The sequence below is a fragment of the Paramisgurnus dabryanus genome, chromosome 20 (genome assembly GCF_030506205.2).
Source record: "Paramisgurnus dabryanus chromosome 20, PD_genome_1.1, whole genome shotgun sequence".
NCBI classification, from domain to species: domain Eukaryota; kingdom Metazoa; phylum Chordata; class Actinopteri; order Cypriniformes; family Cobitidae; genus Paramisgurnus; species Paramisgurnus dabryanus.
Window position 1 is genome coordinate 2111615 of NC_133356.1, and position 25575 is coordinate 2137189.

Genomic DNA, 25575 nt, shown 5'->3' on the forward strand with positions numbered 1-25575 from the left:
AAGAAGAACAGGAGTAGGATGAAGAAAAAAAATCCTACCCTACCCCATTCTTATATTAAAAAAGTTACAAATTAGAAATTAGATGGCCTCACCGACATAACAAAAAATACCAACACCAAAAAACTTACTAAATAACCCTGACCAGATTTAATCTGCTTTCAATTTTAACAATTTAATTTTTTTATTTATTTATATTTTGTTTTTATTATAAATTCTGCTTACACAGCACTAAACAAACAAAAACAACAATAATTTAAGGATAACAATTCTGGCAACGAAAACGAATTCGAAACCATCGTTATTATTATAATTTTAACAATTTTCACATTCATCTTTATACAAATTAAGTATCTTCTGTTTATACTTACATTTAAATTGAGTAATATTTGAAGAGCATTTAAGGAAATCCCATCTTTTCACACCAGAAACTGAAACACATATTTGTTTGAGGGTCTTTCCTGCAAATGGTTGTCTAAAATCATTATTTCTTCTACTTGTCCCACTATTTGCTGTAAAAAAGTCTTGTAATCCATTCGGTAACAGGCAATATTTTGCTTTAAAAACAACAAATAAGGTTTGTAAAGCAACCAAGTCATTAAGTTTGAGGTGTCCCGACCTTAGAAGGTGTCCCGTCCTATTGTATGTTCTCTGGGTGCAACCCCATTAATTATTCTTATAGCACTTTTTTTGCCAAATAAATAGGGGCATTAAATTTGTGAAATAAGAATTAGCCCAGATTCCCAAACAATACATCAGATATGGTTAAAAATAAAAGAACAATATAGGATTCTCATTGTCTTATAATTTAACATAAACTTTACTTTACTCAAAACATCAATATTTTTACAAATTTTTTTCATAATATAAGCTATATATGACTTCAATTAAATTTTTTCATCAATGATATATCATCCGCAAAAAGAACAAAACCTAAAATCTTTGATTCTTCACAGAGATCATTAATATATAAAAGAAATAATTTAGGCCCCAGCACAGAGCCTTGAGGGACTCCACACTCTATTGTTTCCAACTTGGATTCATGGCCAATATACTCTATATATTGTTGTCTACTTTCCAAATAACTAATAATCCAATTTAATCCTACACCTCTGATTCCATATGTTTGTAATTTAGATATCAATATGCCACGATCAAGAGTATCAAAGGCCGTTTTGAGATCAGTAAAAACACCAACTATATGATTTTTACTCTCCATTTCTGTAGTAATGTCCTCTGTGATTTTCATCAAGGCCATACCTGTCGAACGTGTGCTTCAGAACCCAAATTGATTATCAACTATCAAAGAATGTTTTTCAAGAAAATAATCAAATTTCTTAATGTGCATCATGAGTCATTTAAAAATATGGGCCTGCTGCACACACGTCGAAAGGATTTATGATAAAAGAGATGCTCCCGTTTACAAAATACTCACGAGACACTCCCTTAACACTAAACTCTTGATTACACATGATATTAAGCCAGTATCTGGCAAACGTGTGCGTCTCTTTTATCATAAACCCTTTATTAGTCTTAATCCATCAGAAATGGTGGATGAGCATCTTTTCATAATGGTACAGTCTCTTTAAATGCCAACAGCAAAAGTTTATTGGCCATGGCGGGCTATACAGTAATGCTGTTTATATATATTTTGTTACTAAAATGTACCAAATATGTGTAATGAGTTTATAATGAAGTGTTTTGTGGAGCCTCTCTATTTATTTATGTATGCGTTTGTTTTGTACAGGGCCTGCAAGGTGTTCCTGGAGAAAAGGTAAGCACTTCAACTGCACTTGAATTGACAAAAATGCAGGCCATTACCTACACCTTTCCTTCATAATTGCACCTTCCCACTGGTGATTGTGCTGTAAATGTGCCATCTGAACATCTGTCTATCAGCACTTTACTAAACAGCTCGATAAAGTAGTCAAGGCAGAGCCAGCTGCTGTGCGGTCATATTCACATTTGTGTTGGTTCTGAATTGGATCATTTAGTTTGTGGGGAATAATGACCACGAACAGGTGGTAAACTAAAACATTGCGGCCGCTCTGCTTTATGCACTGAAATGCTTTCTCAGAACCACAATCTTGATTCTTTACCCATCATCCCCAGGGAGATGCTGGGTTGCCCGGTCAACCAGGAGCAGAAGGAAAGGAAGGCAAACGGGTGAGTGAACGGGAGCATGCCACTGCTTGTGTGGGCCGCACCCACGGTGTGTGTGTGTCTGTCTGTGTTTATGTGACCGACGCGACAGCAGGGGAAGTCTTTGAGAATAACGTGGAAACAGCTGGATAAAGGGAAAGTTTGGAGAGCTGTTTGTGGCCTGGTTTTATGCTAATTAACCCTCGTGTGGTGTTCATATTTCTGTTACTTAGACAATGTTTGTGGGTCTAGTGGACCCACTGCATTATTTGTATCTTAAAACAATGCAGTCATACAAATTTATGTATAATTGTTTACAGATGTTTACTTTAGCCTTATTGCAGTAAAATAAACAGAATATATGGTTAATATTTGTCATTTACCACTAGTAGAGGACTATTTATAGATTCAAGTGCTATTCGTTTTTGTGATAATATGAAATAAGAGAAGAAAATTCTATTCTCCCCCAGATATTGGGGAAAAACATGTTTATCTTAAATAAGTTTTTATCACTTTTTCATCTCAAATACGTTTTTCATCACTTTGATGTTTAATTCTTTGAACTAAGTTTGAAATTGTACACATATGTGTCAGTTTACACAGCACAATCCCCATCTGGAAAGATGCCGTATCAGAACATATCATCCACATTGAACACATAACCTGTTCATGTCAGCCTACACAACACATAAGAAGCAAATTTTTACCATGTAGCTGTGTTGCATATGCATTTCTTGTTTTTTAGAGACATATACTGTGTGTTCCTCTCCATCTTATGTCCACACACACTGCAGTAAAATGTGTTGCTATTGGCTACAACCTAAAATGATAAAAATGCTTGGATATAACTTTTACTTTCTCTATTTCTACTTCTCTATTTACTTTCTCTCTCTCCGCACTCATACGCACACACACACGTGCGCGCGCACACCATAGGTTTTGTGGTTAACGCATTGTTTTACAAATAGTAATCAATACACCAATTTACCATGATTACTACACTTTTACTATTATACAGCCATGGTTATTTTTTGTAAGGGAGATAATGGTAAAATGTAGAATGGTTCCTGTTAGACAGAAGGTAAAGTGTTTGGGACAGTGGGGGCAGACAAGTGTTCATGCTTGATATATAACATGTTGTATCCTTGCGCTGCTACAGCAAGTGCAGAAGGACAAAACTCTGACATGCATCCATCACATAATGTACAGACATATATAAAAACACACTCATGCACTCACATCAGTCCCAGATAAGAGAAAAACAGAGTGAAGTTACATAGCATATTCAATTTTTACACTCTTATTAACCCCGGGTCCAGTGGACCCGAACACTACATATGTAATATAAATGTGTAGGGGGGGTGTACAGTGTACAGTCATTATAAAGCTGTTTATTTCTATGTTCTTTATAGAAAATGAGCCAAGGCCAATGAATCTGAGGTTGAAACAATAATTAATTGCATAATTTTTCTTTTAGTAAACATTAAAAACGGGTCCCACAGACCCGAACACCACACAAGGGTTAAAAGGAATGTTCAATTGTTGGGTCAACTGTGGACTGACAAAGACATCAGAGGAGAAAGCGGTAAGGTGGTGATTTATGATTCGCCTGCAACATGGCCATTTTATCAATATTTGAAAAAAGAAAACACAAATAAGATAATAAGAATTAAGAGATGTAGTAGTGTTTACAAACATTATTGACAAGGAAAGCAGACACGTACTGATGTGTTTCTGGGAGGTTTTAGTTCATACCACATCATCTTCAAATAATGATTATGTCACTGACTTACATATGGTGAAAATGCATTTCCATTGCAGTTTTGCGAAATACACCTTTTCCGAATTGCCTGAAAAACCACCTCATGCCAGCGTAAAAACTTTTTTGCAATACATGGGAGTTTTTCGTTTAATTGACGTGTTGGTCACATTTTCAATTCGCAATGTCAATTTACCCGTTTTAAAGTGTAATGGAAACGCAGCTATGGACACAGTGTGAAATTTGTGGATACACAGACATTAAACGAAATATACAGCTTTCAGTCTTTTCCATGGCACTTACATTTCTAACAATCTGAACACCCCTACTTTCATGCAAAATCCTCCAAAATAAAAGTGTTGACTAACTTTCATATCAAATACTATTCAATCAGAATAATGACATATTGGTATCATATTTACATCTGAAACGGCATGTTTTATTTATTTAAGTTTTAATAAATTACTTGTTTAATTGTGTCATTAATGCATTTTGCACAACAACTGCATTTTCCTATAAAATTAATGTAATTTTAAATCCATAAAGAATATAAACAATGAAAATGACATAAGCTATAGCCAAGGGATTGAGTTTAATGTTCAATAATGATTTGAAAAAATATGTTTAGATAAAATTAAAAGAGGAACGCATTATTGCATCAAATTTGACCTCATATGTGAATATGAGTGATTCCGCGTCCCCGTGAACTCTGGCGAACTTTGGTGTGTACCAAGAAGATAAATCCAGAAATCTACTAATATAACTTCGAGACTGTCACATTTTAAACCATACATTTTCTACACAGAGGATGTTAACTGCACAATATTGTACTGTGGTTTGGAAATATTGTGAGCGTTTCTTACACGTTTTAATTCCTCAGATAGCAAAATGCAGCAGCAACAGCAAAGAGCCTGTGAGCGCGCTCAGACACTATGACGATTGCGAAAGAATAAAGTCATGTTACACTATCAAAACACTGTCAAAACGGCCAAAATCTCTCATATTAAACAGATTACAAGTGAAATAACAGATTAATGGACGCTTCTTTGATTTTGAGGTTCCATGCAAAAACCATTTGGCTCAAAAAAGCCAAGGGGGAATGTGTTTACCATCATTTCTCAAAATATCTTTTTTTGTGTTCATCAGAGAAAAGAAATTCATAGAGGGTGAAAACAAATTAAGACGACTTTTAATTTTTGGTTAAACTATTCTTTTAACAATAAAATTTATTACAAAATATTAATCTCATGTGTTCGTAGAGGAATGTTTGACACAAAATGAAGTTTAGTAAATAAGCCAAAATGTTCATTTTTCTGTGAACTATGCTTTTAAAACCACCGAGCAGCGATTAAATAAGGATGTTGTCGTTCTGCTCACAGCTTAAAAGCCTTATGTGATATTCAACTCCCTGCGACAAATTGCAGTTGTGTGTTACTCTTATTTGAATGACCTAAGCTGTTGAGCCATTCACTAGAGGCGCGCTAACACCTGTTAGCACAAATGTTATCTCAGCTCCTCAAGTGGTTAATGGTGCCGAATGCTGCACCGTCGCTTTTTTGTCTCCCTCGAACGTGATAAAAAGTATTAATAATGCATGGCACTGTGATGGAGGTGAACACTCAGGTCTGCCTCAGGGACTGTAAGCACAGCATTAAGCTCATTCAATAGAATGAATGAATATTTATTATCATCCGAAAGCGATTGTTCACCGGAGTGCTATCATGAAACTGTTGGGCAGTGATGGATTGAGTGATGTACCGTACCACAGACATCTGGGTGGTTGCTTTATCGGTGCCTGTTGGGAACACTTGAAATGGCGGTAAAATTCCCTGCTTGGATCCAAAAATATTAAAATAGAGTAAAATTCTGTAATGGAGTTTTTTGAAAGTTTATTGAAATACATTTCTTGAAGGTTTAAACAAAGGCTAAAGGGATATGATATTGTTTTACCTGTAAATGGTTATCTGGTGTATGTGATAAATCCTTCTTATTAGAAAAATGGTGTCTAAAGATTGCAGACAATTTTAAGATTGGGTAGATTGCATTGTATACCTATGGTTCATCAGTTCCTAGCAAGCATTTTTGCATTTAAAGGCAACTAATCCGTTCAAACACAGTCTAGGAGGGCTAAAACAAGGCAAAATTATGCTGTAAGTGAACATTTTATAGGTGTCTAACCATAGCCCAAAAGTAGATGAAGCCAGACACATTGTAATCCCTGTTGACTTTACTCACATGATGGAATATTAGACATCGCACAAATTATTTAGGGGAAAAGACATTCATTCAAGTTTATTTTGGCTAGAAGTGGATTACTCATGGCTGGTCTAAACAAAATCAAATCTACATAAATTGTTAAGTTAAAGTTACATAAAAAGTTATTATAAGTTATTATAAGTTGAAATAATGAGTAGGTTGAATTGACTTGCAAAACCAAGTTGTTTTAAGTTCATGCTGTATTTTTGTACAGTGCACTTTACCTAGTTAGAGAAATGATGGTTATTACTTTCTGGGTTGTCAGTAATGCGAGTAAATACATTTAGTCCATGGGCCCAGGCCAAAATTTTCACTAATCGGTACCACCCAAGGTGGCAAATTCTAGTTTGATTTTTGTTTTAAGTCCATATCTCTAGATGATATTTCAACATGATAACCTTTTGTAAGTGGTAGCTTTGTCACAGAAATCAGCCTTCAATGACACTAACTGTTGAGCCAAATAATTAAGTCATTTTACTTTATTTGAACAGAACATGTCATACAAAGAAAAACAAAATAATTCTACATTGTTCATGAACTTATTTGGTCATTGCAAACTGTTTCTGTTTATTCATCTTCGTCATCAGAGGTTTGTTGCAAAACAAGATAACTCCAATTTTTAACATTTTTGTCAAAACATGTTTATTATTATGTTATCATGTTATTATTTTGTTTTATGGTGCTACTTAGCTGTATTTTTTAAGTCATGAAGGTTTAAATCAAAACAAACCAACTGCAGTTGAAGTGATATTAATTGGAATTAGGGGTGTGACGGTCATTATATAACCGTGAGACCGACAGTTATAGTTGAACACCGTCATTAGAACTCTATAACCGCCAAAACCGTGTTATTAAAATATTTTTTTAAACATTTTTTATCATAAAGAATTTTTAAATAATAATTAAAAACAACTGTTAACAGTCTGTGTTACACGCGCCCCTCACGTTCTCACGCAGTGAAAAATACAGAGCTGAGCAGACACTGACAACGCGCTGACATACAGGACAGACCAGGTTACTTTTCGGTTACTTTTGAGATTAAACATATTAAACAAAGTCTCGCCTTTCAAATCATCTGTTCCTTCTAGTTAATTTATAGCATCAAATAAACATGAATGACCATGAGAACGAATGTTGTTTTAACCGCGGAAAGGCGTCAGTACACTCCGCTTTTCAAGTTCAAATCCTCCCATGCTAATCTACTAACTCTCTTCAACGCACATTCACTGCTAGTTGTCTTGCTGTTAATTTTAAAGAAACATAGAGCAAGTAGCCAATCAGTGTCTAGTTTATTCAAACGCCGGGTGAGCACTGTGCAGCGCGTCTGCGGAGAGCGTTTGCTGCGCGTGGCCATTGTGCTTTTACACCGGCTGCATTTAATAACAATCTCAAGTTCACATTACTTTCTTTTACCTGCATTTATGAGCAAAACCTCTTCAATACGCTTTTAATCCACATTGTTTTCGTGCTGTTCTGGTCCGTGTAATGACAGATATAGACACAAATACAGACATAAAAAGCCCAATGCACAAATCTGTTTCTCTGAAGATTATTAAAATAGATGATAGATAGAGGATTAATTTATGCTGGGCAGAGAGTGACAGCGCAGTCTTCTGGCAACAGTGTGTTTTTTTTAAATATTTCATTGCTTTCTGTTAAATTGTTCAAAGTTATTACTGTTTAAAACACACTTGGCATCACATTCATGATTTTATGGTAAAATGACGCTTTCCCCTCAATCCACGAGCATTTAAACGAGCAAAACGCCCCCCACCGACGGTTATGTGACGAACGGTCACATTTGACTCACGTCATAACCGTCATCACCAATTCTGAAACCGGCACACCCCTAATTGGAATGCACAACCAAAAAACGAGATTTCTGAAAAATTAAAAAACTGAGTTATCTCGTTTTGCAACGAAACTCTACATTTTCAACCAGTTTCATGACATCAGTATCCTCCTCCCTCTAATTGCTGCAGGGTTGTAGCTTGCACTTTTCTGTGCACTTAAATTTATTGGCTAGACAGGAACAGTCAGGAAGCTTGCAGGTCCGTGAACACTTGCAGGCCATAGGCTCCAGAACAGCCATTGGTGCTGGTGGTCACAGCATCCCGTCTAACATTAGCAAACCTGTACAAATAAGTGGGAGATATTTCTCATCCATTTCAGTGAGGTGTCCAAATGTCTAGAAATGAACTATGCATATTTATTCTATTTTATTATTAGTTAAAGGAAAATTTTATTATTGTATCCTGTAGAAAGGAGGCATGATCAGTATCAATCATCTGTATAATTCTCCTGCATTGTAAATGGGAAGTACAATCTCTACTGCTTCAATGCTTCTCTTCTTGGTTTTGGGAATGCAAGGCAAAGCTCTGGTCTCAGCAGGATGATCAGCAGAAGGCTTTGTTTGCACAGCAATTCCATTCACTCTATGTGATGTCCCTTCACCACTGATTGTCTCCTCTAGTCTCTCTATATTGTCCCATGCCAATGTTGTGAACAGACCAGGCTTGATGTTTCGTGGTAGTGGGATGGCACTTAGTTGGATAATATACAATTTTCATATACAGTACATACTACATACATATTTTTTCAAATTGCTAGGTCATGGATTCTCCCACCCTCATGGTTCTGATATCACCAGATTACAGACAGTCTTGTCTATCCATATCTGAAATTATATCCCCCCACACCAATATCTTTTGAGATAAGATTTACAAATATAACAATTTAAAAGATGCTTTCATTAATATGAAGCTTAATATAAAACTTATACAACCAATATCATGTCAAATGATGGCAGATCTGGACACCCCTGACTGTCCTGAAAAAATTAACATACAGCATGTATGGCTACCTCTTACATTAGACCTGCTGTGCAGATACTGTAGGACTATACTGTCAAAAATAATGATTGTCCCAAAAGATTAGTAAAGCTACTCATTTAAAATGGTTATCATGTTTCAAAGTACTTATATGGACTCTACAAACAAACTGGTACCAAACATATTTTGCCACCTTAGGTGGTACCACATTCTGGCTTGGCCCATGGACTAATTTTTATGTGTCTACACTTTAAGAAAGGATTTTTTGTGTTATGCTATTAACACATTTTGTGTCATTTTCTGTTGATTTTGTGTTAAAAGGTGCCAAAAAATAATAAATAAAATTGTTCTTTGATATTTACATAGAAGGTATGTAACTTTATAAAGTGCAGAAATTAAGCAGAAACGTTTTACGTGTCCATTTACAACCCTAGAATTTGTCCATTGAATGAAATGTATATTTTGCCCTATTTGGAAGGGTCATGAATAATAATGTTGAGCTCTGCTCTGATTGGCTCTGCTTTGCTCTGAGGCTCATGCCAGTAGCTCACATTAATAAACATTTTAATTAATTTAATGTGTAATTTAATGTTGGATCGTACATCTTGACTGTAACGTCACATTTGGTGTTATGTTGAGATTGGTCTGTTTTCCAGCGGTCTTTTACATGCACGAAGTTCACATAGTAATGAGGAAACAAACGTGTTTGAGGCTCATCATATGTTATTAACATGTACACAACTCTTATTATTCATCTATGCCTACATAAGTACAGTTTTATATTATATGGCACTATTAAAAGTAACACAAAATGTGTTGTTCCAATAAAAACACAGAGATGTGTGTATTCTGGGACAAAACATTTAGTGTCAGAACTAACACGGATTGTGTTGTTTTTAAAACATCAGAGTATATCATGAAAATGGTAAAAATAGTTTCTAAGATGTCATTAGGGTGGTACCATTTCAAAAAGTACATCTTGGCACCTGAAGAGTTTCATATTTGTATCTCAGAGTCTACCTGTGCTATGTAAATATTGTATATAGTCAAGGAAAAGTTGTGTCAATTGTGCAACAACAGAAGACGGAAACTGTCTTTAAACATTCAGCCGGCTTCTGTCCTTTGTTATGTGCATTTGAGGTTCTTCATTTTTTTGCACCCCTGCTAGATCGAATCATCTCACTTAGAAATGCTTTTAAGGCATAATGACCCTTAGGCTTCTTGTTTAACAGTTTTAATGAAACTAGCACAATGTTGTCATACCTTAACCTTCAGTGAGATTACGAGTCGGCTATAAGTGCATGACCTCTCTAGAAAAGTTCAGAACATAGTGTCAACGTTTCCCTACATGATTCACTTTAATTGGTTGGTGTTGGAGAAAAAAAAGCTGTTTAGAATCCAGAAGCTGTTTTGTGGTTGGCACCCAGCAAATTAATTAAAGTCTCTGCGTTCACAAGAAATTTAATTCCCACATTGGTTAGTTTACCATTAAACTGGATTTTTTTTCTGCGATAATTTAAATGAACGTCAAGTATGTTGAGATAATTTGGCTCCATGAATTTTTACTCTGAGTGAATAGAGATCTGCTAAGGTTTCGGGTTATATTTGGTGAGTCACATGCCATCGGGTAACTTGTATGGCAGGACTGCGGTGCTCTGCAGTCTTAGGTGCTATTTTGGGAGTAAAGGGACACAGGTCATTATTATCGGCCTTCAAGACCAGAAGGAACTTCCGCCGCCGAGAGTCTATCACCCAATTAGCAGCTCTGATTTTCAACACAGCCCTCGGTTGTTACCCGGCTGTCATCTTTCTAGAAGAGGATGTTTTGCAGCTAGCAAACTTTAAAGACGGTTTCTCATTAAATAATACTTAAGCTTAGTCGACAACATGTTAATTACCAAAGAATGGTAGTTTCCGTAGTCTAAAGGGTGGTGACAGTAGTGCATATTTGAGATAAATATGGTTAGGAAAGCAATTCAAATACACAGTATTTGTTACCACATACAGTACATAGTGATAACATATGATCTGTTAAATATATTGCTTGTAATTTTACTGCACAAGTTGTTGTTAATATTTCAAAAGAAAGGAGGTAACTTGAGCAGACTGTTGTTTTGAGTCATAAGTACATAAGCATGCGTGTCTGCATATCTTCATAAACTTCACTTCCTTTGTTATTGCCTTTCTCTAAAAAGAAATCAATTCATTTAACTCTTGGCCTTGAATGGCTCATAGTTATTGAAAGTGATCACATTACCTTCTCAGATGATTAAGCAAAGACAATATTTCCTATAATATATTCAGGAGGGGACTGAATCAATGCTAACGGAGGCAGGCCGGAAACCTTTCTCATAGATTTCTTTGTGTAGAGGTCAAAGATTGTCAGACCTCCTGCCATCCGTCTGATGAGGTTTACTTAATAAAGTCTGAATGTCAATAACACTAATAACTCAAGCATATAGCAATAAAATAATATCAAATTATTATGGAAAGTATCTGTGAGATGAGGGCTTGTGTTAATTATAAGATGGAAGATGAGATGAAAGAGAGTTTGTTCTGCTATGTGATCTCTGATTGATAAAGATCATAATTTGTATTGTATTGCTTTTCAGTACAAGCGTATCTTAACAAATGTCTGTGTTAAATATTCATACAATAGTCTAACATTAAATTGTCTTTTTTAAAGAGAATATAAGAAGAGCTCAGATGCAAAACTTGCTAAATGCATCTGGCCTGATTTCTTATTATTAGGTGGCATTTAGCGGCTTTTGCATCTAAACCAGCCCAGGTGAAAAAGTAGTACACTTCCATAGTGTACTTAAAGTGCTTTATTTTTGCACACTAATTTTGTACTTAATATACTAAAAATTCATCTTTAGTACTTCTTAAGATGTTCTTAAGATTATCTAAGTGTACTTATTTGTGCTATTTTAATACACAATGAATATGAACTAAAATGCACTTTTAAGATACTATCTCTGTATTAAAAAAGTATTTAGTTACCACTTGTATTAAACTTGAACTCAGCTTTCATACAAAGATGGGTTCAAGTTTACTACAATGGTACCTTAATAAATTTTTTAAATACATTTTTAGCACATTTTAGTTCATATTTATGGTGTCTCAAAATAGCACACTAAAGTACATTTAGATGATCTTAAGAACATCTTAAAAAGTACTAAATATGAATTTTTAGTATATTAAGTACAAAATTAGTGTGCGAAAATAAAGCACTTTAAGTACACTATGGAAGTGTACCACTTTTTTACCTGGGAGATGTGGCTGAACATAGCCCACAAAGGTGTCCAATCCGGCCCGCATGATGATTTATTATTAAATATTACATTTTTAAAAATCCTTTCAGGACGGACGTGGCAGTCACGTGTGTCTAGTTTAAATAGGAGATGTGGAAAGTTGCAAAGCACAACTTGTTTCATAGGTAGAGCGCAGACGGACCTCACGTGCACCCAAACATTCTGCCGTTTCCGCAGGCATGGCTCTTTGCGGCAGATGCAAAGAGAAGCGGCAGCCACACAGCGGTTTATGAAATGGGATGGCGACATGCAACAAACAGCAGTGGGTTCTAGTTTACAAACGGTTTCTTTTAAATGTTATGGCTGGTCAGGACTCAAACACAAACATCTAGAAATGAGAGTAGCAACTGCCCCAAAACTGGTGATGTTGATCCAGTGGTCGAAGAAATGTAAGGAAGCACAATTTAAAAGCATTGAAAGCATTAAGCATTATGCTATGTTTCTGACAAGATTTTAAAGGGTGCATTTGATAGACACTTTACTATTTCATGAACCCCCAGGAGAGGAGTCACCCAAAGAAGCAGAGGCATCATTTTATGAAATTACTTTACCTCAATTAAAAATGAAAAGCAAATAATGATGATTTATGGAAATGACATGATTTATGTTTGCCTTAAAAAAGTAAATTTAAAGTGGACATTTCACAAGACTTTTTTAAGATGTAAAATACATCTTTGGTGACCACAGAGTACGTATGTGCAGTTTTAGCTCAAAATAATAAATCTTACATATATATAATTTAATGCCCCCTTAAATGCAAATGAGCTGATGAAATGCAAACACTGATCGCAATGATAGTGGTTTTTTGAAATTTTGCCGTCAATTATTTTCTCTATTTTTTCACATGGTTGCTAGTTTTGGTTTACAAAAACTAAGTTACTGGGTTGTTTTTTTTTCACATTTTCTAGGTTGATGGAAGCACTGGGGACCCAATTATAGCACTTAAACATGGAAAAAGTCAGATTTTCATGATATGTCACCTTTAAGTAAACTTTAGTAAACTGTTTCAATAGCAATAGAGAGGCTAAAGTTATGAATCACCGCTTTAAAATGAATACCAAATGGCTTGATATAGTATTTAATGCATGTGTTCAAATAATGTGCATAAATGTTTATGAACTTTAAGACAGCACTGTCTGACAATAATGCTGTTTTACTAGCAGTGAGCCATGCAGGATATTTTTTACGGTTTGAATGTGAAACATTGCATTTGCTTTTATCCATTATGGATGCCACTGGCACAGCATGATGAGCAAAACCGGAGGACATTGGGACCATGTGACACGTTACAGGAGATCAAACAGGAAAGAGAGGTGCGCCGATGGTTAAAAAATGGATCTTTCTCCTTCCCAAAGGCAGAACACTGAAATATTAATCAGTGCTGGAAATGGTGTGAGAAGCTCTGCTGCTGGCTTCCTGAGCTACAGGAAAAGCACATGCACACATGCAAGCGGGCCAAGGCATCGCACTGGCAGTTTACATCACACGCTGTCAACTGGCAACTTCAGCTGATATGCATTTGTGTAATTAGAATAGAGTTGCACAATAGCTACTTCTGCTGCAGGTGCATGTGTGTGTGTGTGGCAGCGAGCGTGCATGCGCCTTTTTGGTCGGCATCCCTTTGTACGCTTAGGTAAACAAAGTGATAAAACTCTGAGACACCCACGGTAAATAGACGGTGTTATTCGGAGACAGAAAGCAACAGCCCACACTCGTGTATTGCAGCTCTTCCACCCCTAAGCCAAAACATACACCGTGCATGTACTCATCTAATGTTCTGCCAAGATCTTCCAGCGTTGAGAGATGACGTACTGTCATGTGTGGGTTTTAGCGTTGATGCGTTTACCTCACGCGCACACAATGGTGTTCACCGTTGGTTTGGTTTGTGGGATGCAGAATATTAATAAAAAGTTCAGCAAACCTGCTGGTGCCATGGATCTAGATGTTGAAGAACCAAGCAAATACTGGTCCATATTTTGAGCCATTTATTAAAAGAAAATGTGAATGATGCAGCTGGTTGTTTTATATACAGTAGTCAACACTTTGGAGTGATATGATTGATTGACAGACAGCGTGTGAATCCCACACCTCTGAAACAAAAATTGCACAATGCATTTTATATTGCACATTTTTTATATTCTTAGAAATAGCAGTGAGACAGCTGTGGATTTAAATATAGTCTGGGACGCACGCCTCTGCACAGGCACGTATTGGATGTGATGGCAGTGGGCAGAAATGACCTTACGTAGAGCTCCCTATTGCCGCCAGGTTGGATCAGCCGGCTGGTCAACGTGCCCCTCATTCTAACAAGCGTGTCACGGACGAGAGGAAGCGTGAGATGTCCATGATAATCAATAACCTGGTTGACCTTCTCCTCGTGGCTGCCACCTCCAGAAGGTCCAGATCTGCCAGGGTGACAACATTGGCTTCCTCTTTTTCCAAAAACTGTCTTTTCTTAGGATGATGGTCTGTCAGTTTACCACAAGAAAGACCAGATTGTGATCGTATTGCAATTCGGTGCTATATCAGTGCTCGATCCTACCATAGCCAGTACTTCTAGAGTTTCAAGGTTATCTCTGCATCACTGCTGTTGTTTTCTGGCTGTTTGGCGGGGTTACGTTGTCTGACCTCTAATGTTTCTTTAGCTTTACAGAAACTGTAGTTTTGACTTCTTCCCTATGCACAGAAAACACAACGGTGCTGATGTGAATTCTGCTGTGGGATTACAGTACAGGCATCATAATTGCTTCTTTTATCTCAGATAAATATTTCCTGGTTAACAAGGAGTATAATGAATACACTAATTGTGATAATGCATGTATTTAGTGACTCTCGGGCTAATTGTAGTCGAGTCAGAATGTTAATGAAGATTGAAGACTGCAGCTGTATAAAATGAGAAGTTACGGTATCAAAACATCAGCAGGGCTGTAATACCTCATCTTTACCGATCGATGACTGTCATCCTTTTGGTCTTTCATCTCCAGTCATCTGTAAAATAATGTGACATTTTCAGCCAGAAGAGCAAAGACCTATGGGATATAATCTTATCCTTTTCTGTTGCAGTCTGCGTTCAGGCTATTTAGTTTTTCTCCAGTAGTTGATGTGGAAAACTTTCATTTTAAAGCAATGAGTGTTCTGATCTTCTTTTCTTAGAAACAGGGATCAAATATCTGTATCTGAGTAACATGAAGACTTAATTACTTGGATGCTTCAGTGATCTGGAGTCTTGTTTGTGAACAACATACCATCATGTCAAATGACAGAAATGGGTGGAGACATTGAATGTGCAAATGGCTTGATATCGTATATGAGATTACTTAACTTCTCTTCAGGCTGGTTATTGGTTCTAGGGCAGCAAGATATATTATATATAATGTTGTAATATTTTAAATGTGCATATCACAATATTGCATCTAGCAATTGTTTACAATTTTTAAAGTTTTAAAAGTTATGCATAGTCAACATTTCAGGTTGATGCAGAAAGACATAAAGAGTCATGCTTTTTTCTAGAAAGAATGTTAAATACATATGTGACCCAATTTTGAGAAAATCTAATTAAAGATTTTTGAAGGTTACAAAATTTAAAGACTGCATCCATACCTTAAATATATCTAGGAAAAATATGTAAACTTTTCTTTTTTTTCCAACTGTATGATTGTCATTGAGACAGACAGCTTTAAAGCTACAGTTATATCAGAGTCCCATCTCAAAGATCTTTTTCTTTATAAATTACATCATACACATTGTAGATAAGACAGTCCTGTCTGCTAGCATTCTGAAAATAAAAACACAGATTATTTCCATGCTTATTAATCTTCATGCAAATCAATTATAATCACACTTATACATTTTAAACGATTCACCCATTCCACATAATTCAAAAAATTCTGTCTGGCAAGCTTATTGTGCTCTGTTTATAATGGTAATAGCACCTGTACACCCCATCCCACATCCCGGAAAATTATTACCTGGCCCTTATGCAGCAAACAGATATTTGAGCAAACAAAAGTCAGAAAAGAAAACAGAAGCAGCTAAGTACATTTTATAAATAATAAGATACAGATACAGTTTTTAAATATTGCTACATAAATACTTTCAAAGTCTCAAATAATTAATTTCCCAAAAAATGTATTTAATAATCTTAAAAAAATTGATTAAAACTCAAAGTAGTATCAAAGATATTTAAAATCAATATTATATTTTGTTGCTACCAAAGAAATTATTAAAAAAGTACATTTTTAACAATGTACTTGTAAAACTACAACATTGACTAAACAAGCTCAAAATCGTATATAATCAAAACGTCAGCTGTATCTTAAAATCTACATGATCTAGACACATAACTTATCACAGAAAAAAATATTTTAGGCATTTTACTTTCATGATTGTTGATTTATTTAGTCCAGAAAAAAGGTTATGTTTTTCAAGGCAGGTTTGGAGGTTTTGTAAGTTCACAGCCAGGAAAACAAAAAACTTATTTACAAAGTCTACCATTCAAAATCATTGCAGGGTTAAACAATATGACTTTTTACTTGTGTAAATGTGGTTTTAAAGAGAAAAAAAAAAACATGTACAGGTATATTTAATTAGACCTTAAACTGATGTTGTAATATTACAACCGAGGGCTTTACATGGTTAAGATCTACTGTAATGCAAGGATCTAATATAATCTTAGACATCAGATATTTTATCCAACAGATATGAAACCGAAACCAAAATCTCAGATGCACATTAGATTAAGCATTTAGGAAGATACACCTCTCAGAAAATGTACACATGAAGATCATTTTAGATGTTTAATGACTATTTAGAGCATTGGGATCTCTAGATGAGGGCTTAATGTACTTATTTTTATAACCAAAATTGACATTTATACTTTTGTTTATCTCTAGCTCAAAATTACACTGTGTGCTTTCTGACCCATTTTGCCAGCATGGGTCACAAAATATTACATAAAACAGTTATTGTTTTAAAAATTCAGTTTTGAAATAAATTGTAATGTAACTTTATTTAACAGTGCTACAGCATATTTGTATCACGTCGTAAATCACGCTACAGTATTTAGCAAATTTTTGCGTATTACTTTATTTCTTTAAATATGTGCAGCCCTGCTGAATTTTGTACTTTTTACCAAATGGATTTCCTAGACCTTTGAAGTAATTAATGCTTACAGAATTCTTACAAATCCTTTTAGAGAGACTTCATTTGTCAGTTAAATGTGTATTTTTGGGGGGATTTATATAAAATGTGCATGACATGAACAGGAATGCATGTTAGGTTGGACATCAGTTCAGATATTGTCCAGGTTATTCATGACCATGGGCAGTGGCAGATCAGGGTAAAGGCTCTATAGGAGCTGTCGAGAGCGGTAACAATCTCTGGGGATGCCCTCTGAACATCAGACATACAGTACACTCCATCCACTCTTCGTTTAGCTCACCCGTCTCACTAAAAACAAATACTCAACAAGTGATAACTTTTATTAACTTTTTATAGTAACTTGTACTAAGGTTTGTTTTTAGCCAAGAGTCTCTCACGTCAGCTGCTGTGTTTTCACTATTGTAAGGTTTGCAGCATTGCACATCACTATAAAATGCACCTACATATTAAATGACACAGTTGCCATTTTATTTACTGAATATTGATAAAACTCCCTGTACCATTGGAGATATAAAATCATGGATTATTTTTATTTATACGCAAAAAAAAATGCTAGGTTATTTGTAGGGCTGCATAACAACTAATCGCAACCAATCGTTTGCAGAATAAAAGTTTTTGTTTACATCATATATGTGTGTGTATTGTGTATAATAATTATGTGTATATAAATACACACACATGCATGTGAAATTTTAAGAAAAAAATATTTGTATTAGGTATTCATATTTATGTATAATATAAATTATATGTAGAAAAAAATGTATATACAGATGCAAATATTTCTTAAGTATTTCACCTCCCCAACCCCAACGGGTTTGGTTTGTCCCTTTTCTCACCCAACACTAGGTTGAAAATAACCTAGCATTTTATGAGTGTAATTTGATTAACTTTTACATTTTTTGTTCTGCTTTATTTTATTTTATTTTCTTATAATTCAGTAATATAACAGTTAAACTGCAATATGTACAGTACTATAACCAAAGTAATGTAACATGGAAAACTGTGTTCATGGTGGTGGTGATGTCTGATCTCACTTAGGGCACTATGAGGGTCAGGACCACCAAGGATTGTGGGAATATGATATGTTTAACTCATGTGGTGGTGAATAATGTTCATGGTACAGATTTTCCTGCTTTGAAAGAGCTGAAACAACTTACACAATCTCATAAAACAACTCATGATTTTTAATAAATTAAAAAGCAATAACCGATGCATATCATCATAAAATACACACCAGTATACATTTACATAAACCAAAACAACCTTTTCATATAACACTTCACAGTTGATGACAAATATGTCTCTGCCCTTCTAGAGTCACCCAAAAATGTCCCAACAGATGGCATGTGTCCACCGCGTCCGACATCAGCAGGCGCCTAGAAATGATTAGCCATGTGATCCATGCTATTAAACATGGTGGGAGGTGAAATCGGAGTGAGTAGTAGCGTGTAAACCAGTGACCCGGCTGCTAGGTCACAGCTCTGTGTCATCTCCTGGACGTTTCCCCAGCTGTTGATGACCGGCCGTAAGAGAATATTACCTCGTAACCGGAGGATCCTGTAGCCGTGATGTCAATTTGTGCCCTTTTAATAATTAATAAGATGCACGGAGCGGATTGTACTGTCACAGATAGCAGCAACTTTACGTGAGTCATTTGATCTCAAGGTTTGACTGTTCTGCTTGCTGTGAAAATGGATTGCAGTCATCCAATGAAAAGTTTCCGTCGAACACATTAGACTTGACATTGTCATCATACAGTATAATACATTGCATAAGTTTGTAACGTTAAAGTTAAATGCATTCTGTTTTTATTCAGCAGCTACAGTATATGATAAACAGACAGCACAGTAGTAAATCTCAGGGGAGAATCTGAAATAAGTCTATATGTAAATTGAAGGTAGATGGCCTGCTGTTTTCTTATGAGAGGCAATGAATGGTACTTGTACATACATCTGTCAAAATATACCCCAGGTGTCACAGGGACAGTACCCTTTTTAAAAGTACAGCTTTGCACCAAAAGAGTTCATATTAGTACATCAGAGATACATAGTGATACCCAATAGTGCATATTAATATCTCAAATGTACATAATGGCATCTCATTGGTACTAAATCTATACATACCTGTACCTAAATTATACATATTAGGGCCTTTTTGAAGGGTAATAACTACCAGTGACAGATAGAGTTCATATTTTCATAACAGTGAACTGCAAAAAATGACTTTCTTACTTAGTATTTTTGTCTTGTTTTCAGTACAAATATCTAAAAATTCTTTTTTTTTTCTTGATGAGCAAAGTGACCTAAGAAAATAAGTCTAGTTTTTAGACAAAATGTATCAAATTTAAGTGAATTTGTGGATAAAACAAGCAAAATAATCTACCAACGGGCTAAGCTAATTTTTCTTGAATTTTCTTGAATTAAGTGATTTTTTGCTTACCCCACTGGTAGATTTTTTTGCTTGTTTAATCCACAAATACACTTAAATTTAATATTTTTTGTCTTACAACTAGACATATTTTCTTAGGCCATTTTGCTCATCAAGAAAAAACATCTTGATTTAAGAATTTTTTGATATTTGTGCTTAAAACAAAACAAAAATACCAACAAAGTCATTTTTTTGCAGTGTGTAAACAAAATGACTTTCTTATTTTTGTGTTGTTTTCAGCAGAAATATCTAAAAGGTATTTAAAAAAAGGATGAATTATCTTGATGAGCAAAATTACCTAAGAAAATAAATCTAGTTTTTTGTCAAAAATATACAATTTAAGGGAATTTGTGCTTAAAACAAACAAAAAAAAAAAAAATGTGTCAATAGTTTAAGAAATTGTTCTAGATTTTTTTCTTACCCCAATGGCACTTTTTTTTTTTTTTGCTTGTTTTCAGCAAAATTCATTCAAATTGTATGTCAAAATTTTGTCATTTTGCGCATCAAGATTTAATAATTTTTAGATATTTGTACTAAAAAACAAGATAAAAATACTGCAGTAAGTAAGAAAGTCATTTATTTCAGTGCAGCGACAGTAATAATTTCATTTCATCCAAAAATGTAGGTTCCTAAGAGGTTTTTAAGCTGCTTGACTTTTGTTTGTGTTTGTAGGGTTAGTGTAAACAGGACTTTTACTTTGTTTGCCAACATTTTACTTTACTTTACTTTACTTTACTTTACTTTACTTTACTTTACTTTACTTTACTTTACTTTATTGTCCACGTAATGGAAATTTGTCTCTGGCTTCACATGCATCAATACAACAACACATAACACATAAAATACAATAAAAAGAGAAAATAGAAAAAACAAACACACATCAATCATTACCATTTAAAATCTTGACAGCATTTGGCACAAAGAATAATTGGTAAACCTTCCTAAATTTTGAATCCTGCAGCCAACGTCAGAGTGTTTAAACAGTTTGTAGGGTCAGCGTGAATTAGTCAAGTGTGTGTTAAACTTGTGTGGATTATTTATTTTTCCTGAATAAGACTGCAGTCATAGCCTTGTCTTACATATATTGCAGCATAACACGTGTTGTTTGTTTGTTGCCGCCGCTGTCTGCATGCGGACAAGGTGAGACACAAGGTTGTAGTCCTCCTACGTAAGTCTTCTCATGCCTAAGCAAAGTCTGCAACTGTATGGGCAGAGCACAGATGAGCTTCTTAAAGCCGTCATGTTATGACTCTGGTATCTCTTAAGGCATAACTTTCAGTTTGGGCAAAAGCACGATGAAAACAAGCAAGCAAGAAATGTTATTTATAAAGCACATTTTTAAACAACAGCCGTTGCTCCAAAGTGCTTTACAAAAATAAAATGAAAACATTTAAAAGAAAACAACTTTTAATATTGCATAAACCCAAACAAACTTAACATTAAAATGCAAAAGACAATAAATACGCTTTTAAATAAGACTTAAAACAGCGATTGAAGGAGGTGCCCTCACATGGAGTGGGGGACTATTCCAAAGTTTCGGACCTACCACGGAAAAAGTGCGCTCTCCTCGCTCCCGATATTGTGACAAAAAGGGCCTATACAAATAGTATTTTAGATTGTATTAATTTTTTATAGATTTTAATTTATTTAATTGACGTGGAAATGTTTTGGGCCATGACAACAGATAGAGAAAATACAACTAGCAAGAAAGCTTTACAGAACACTGAAAGGCAAATGCTAGCTGACCACAGCAAAGAAGATTGGCATAAGTTGATATTCAGAAAAATAAAAAACAAGAAACATCTCTTAATGTACTCTTTAGGTACAGATATGTATACATTTGATATCAGTATATCGTTTTAGATGAAAAGTTGTGTTTTTTAAAACAGCCCTAGTGACAGCAAGGGAACAATTGTTCGAATTGTTTTAGATTGAGTAAATTGAGCAAATGCATAAAAATTTTAATAAAGCAACAAAAGTCTTTAGGCTGTAGATTAGCTTTGTTTGAGTACAAGATGTAACTAAAATGTAAATTTATTGCATGTATAAATCTCTCAACATGTGTTTGTAAAGAAATGTGCGGAAGCCCTGAAGTGCAACATAAAAAAACATAAGAAAAAAGTTTTCATTACTGAGATTTTTCTCTTTCAAAATATTTGTTTTTCATTTTTTTAAGTTGCACTTCGGGGCATCTGTAGTTATGCATTATATCTCTTTGAGCATCATTTACAAAGGTTGTAAAGGAATAAAGTGCACTTTTGGTTCTTCCGTCCCTGCCCATGCAGAGGTTTTTGCATGCCACTGTGGTCATGAAATGAGTTTGAAATGAGGGTGAAATAATAAACAGTAGTCTTATTTTTGAATACTTGGTCCTACATACTGTTAAAGCATGTGTGAAGTCCTATATTTCTTAGGATTGCATTAGAGTCATTGATGACACTAATAATGGAGTCCCTGCAGTCTGTGCCGTATGTGCATTGCAGTGTTTGTCCTGTCAAAATCAGACAGCAAGAAAATGTGAAATCTAACAGCAGGGCTTCGAACAGTTGGCAGTGTTTTCCTTTGGTTGGCTGTGTTAGATTAGGCTGCACACATGCTGGTGACCTCTCCATGTGCACCTGTAGAGTGAGGTTATTGGCCGAGCAGACTCCTGATGTGTGCTATCTGATTGGATGGCCTGGAGATATTTAAACCTGTGTTAAAGGTTTAAATAATGTTAATTTAACAGTCCATTGCTTATGAGTTCTGAAGCGTGATATTAAAGAAATGTTTTGACATGTTGAGCTCTATTGACAACATCTGCGATGTGTTTTTCATTACCACAAAACATGATTTTCCTTGTTCTTTAGCTTGTATACAAAAACATGTTTATATTAATGCACTTACAATAAAAAACAAATAGCAAAGCATTGTAGCAGGTTGAAAATGTGCAGCCTTTTAGTGCTTTTATTGATTCTCCTCAACAAAAATAGTTTTTTTTGTATTTAAGTGATTGCTTTAGTGTTGCGAGTATTTCTATGCTGACAAATGTCTTTTCATGCATTTCCATGCCAATTACTGGTTGTGACCTTTACTCCATATAAACACAACTGTGCATTTGTGTTCTTGTAGCTCTGCTCTTGAACATTACCTAAGCAGTGCCAAAAGTCATGGGTTCGATCCCAGTGACCACACATACTGATAAAAATGTATAGCATGAATGCACTGTAAATCTCTTTGGATTAAATCATCTGCTAAATGCATAAATGTAAAAGTAAATGCATATAGTTGTGCACCATTGTGGATTCCTTCATGTGTGTATATTGCCTAGGTGTCACCTGGTTTACCGTCTTTTTATTGCAATCTCACTAATCTCATGTTAAAACTCACAGTGGGCACTAAATGGCCTTAAACTCACAATCTGGATAAACTATAAAGCTGGTTATTTAATGTTTATTTTTGTGACATACCTTGCCTCCTTGCCTTATTATTTACATTGACAATTTATACGTTTCTAAAATATATATACGTGTTATTTAGGTGTTGTTAGTGTTTATTCTAGCTTGTACTTTTTACTGCATGAAAAGTCATGGTCTCATTGATACAATGTTGTTTAACCAGGGCATTGGTCAGTTTGGTGAGATTTGACATTGTCTGAGACCTTCTCTATTTATATCCGCGTTGGAATACCATATGCACATTCAGTTTTCCGGGCATCTATTTTTTACAGTGCAATCCTAGAGGTGCACATACGTGTGTCACGTGTTAACTGTATGTCTTTGCAACACAGATGACCTTCTGTCCTTCAGATTACCATCTGAATATATTTTCTAATGTTTTCACCATGGTTTTCATTGCAGCTCAATGTTGCAACAACTCTATAAGACTGTGTTGCTGTAAGTCGCTGTGGATAAAAGTGTTGAATGCATGAATGTCTTAGCATTGTTTTAACATGGTGCACAATGGGACTTCAGTGGACACCATGATATTACTATATTTTACTGTATTACGTTTATTTATCTGCCTCATATTGTCACACACACGAAATGCTGGGGTATTTTCAACCCACTGTTGGGTCAAAAAGAGACAAACCCAAAACCATTTTTTTATTTATTAAAATGCTGGGCTTTTTAAACCCATAGTTGGGTCAAATATGAAATGTTGGGTTATAAACAGGGCCAGTCGGAATATGCAGACTTTTTTAGCTTTTTCTGTGGAAATTTTTGGTAAAATCTTCAGAATTCTGCGGAATGATTTTAAAAAGATATTAGAGAATGTAACTCTTTGCCCGCCATGACGCTTCCCTGACGAGTTTTTACCGTAATCTTTAATTCCGCTATTATCCACTAGATAGATTATCCGCTCTTACCCAATTTATAAAAAACTGAGGCAAAAACAAATTTAACTAATTTTAAACTCCGTGCATGTATTGATCTTCGTTCAGAATCTGATCTCTAACAAAAATCCTTTAAAAATGCAATTATTTCAGCCTTTTGCTCAAAATTTGTTTTTTTGAAGAAACCTACTCATATTTAAGTGGTTATAAAAAGAGAAAAAATTGAGATCGGATGAAACGTTTTTTTTTGACATGCAATTTTGTAATATTTACAGCTCATTCCCCGCCAGCCTTTTTTTAAAAAGTTGCCTGCCAGCATTTTTTTTTTCACAAAATGCCCTCTGGTAAAATTTTCTTCTAAAAATATAAACACACAAACATATCAAATAAAAGAACAGACCCTCTGCTTTCAAACACAGAAACAAAACGGGAAAAAAAAAAAACTTTTTATCCAATCTTCATTTGTTCTTTTCTTATAACCTCTTAAATATGGGTAGGTTTCTTCAAAAATGCTAAATTTGGCGCAAAAAGCTTAAATAATTGAATTTTTCTACAAGAATTTTGTTAGGGATCAGATTCAGAAAGTTGATCAAAGTTTAAACTGTTGTAAAATTAGTTTTTGCTTCAGTTTTTTTATAAATTGGCTAAAAACACCATCTAGTGGATAATAGCAGATTTACAGATTACGATAAAAACTTGTCATTGGCAGGGAAATGTTTTCTCTTCACTGACAAGATATTCGCAGCGTTTTCGGCAGAAATTTCCATCTGTGGATTCCGTTTGGGCCTGTTTATAAATAACCTTATGCTGGGTGGCTGTTACCCAACTATGGGTAGAAACAACCCATAATTTTGGTTTAAATTAACCCAGCTATTAGGTTTGTCCATATTTGACCCAACTATGAGTTAAAACATTCCAACTATTTTTTAGATTGCGGATTAATTTAACTCTAACAGCTGTGTTCTTCCCTTTTAGACCCAATAACCCAGCATTTTTTAAAGAGTGTACCATCTATTTTAGTTGTACAGTAACATTGCCTTTTAAAAGACACAAACACAGTTTTTAATAGCTGTTGTGCTATTCTCCTCTGTGCAATATCATTGGGTTAATTTACAGCTAAACAATACGCAAAAGCAAACTGTACTCAACAGCTAGGACGCGTGGAGATGTTTAGAGCCGAGGCGTCTCACACCTGGGAGTTTACTGCCAGATTTATGCCCTTCACAGGTAGGCTGGCTTCAGTTAACTATTTGCGGTCTAACATTGCAGAACCCGGTGTAGTGACCTTGTCATACGGTGCTATTATCTGAGCAATAGATCTGAGTGTGTAATATTAACCTATGGCAGCAGTCTGTAGAAGAGTTAGACAGAGAT

General features: G+C 35.1%; 1 protein-coding gene across 1 annotated transcript in view; it reads left to right on the plus strand.

Annotated features, from left to right (window-relative positions):
- The window catches only part of LOC135786557 (uncharacterized), a 218573-nt gene that overhangs the window by 74094 nt on the left and 118904 nt on the right, over nt 1-25575 (plus strand). Inside the window, exons 12-13 of the mRNA XM_065296017.2 lie at nt 1745-1771; nt 2110-2163. Of these exons, the coding sequence (XP_065152089.1) occupies nt 1745-1771; nt 2110-2163 (81 nt within the window). The remainder of the gene's footprint in view (nt 1-1744; nt 1772-2109; nt 2164-25575) is intronic.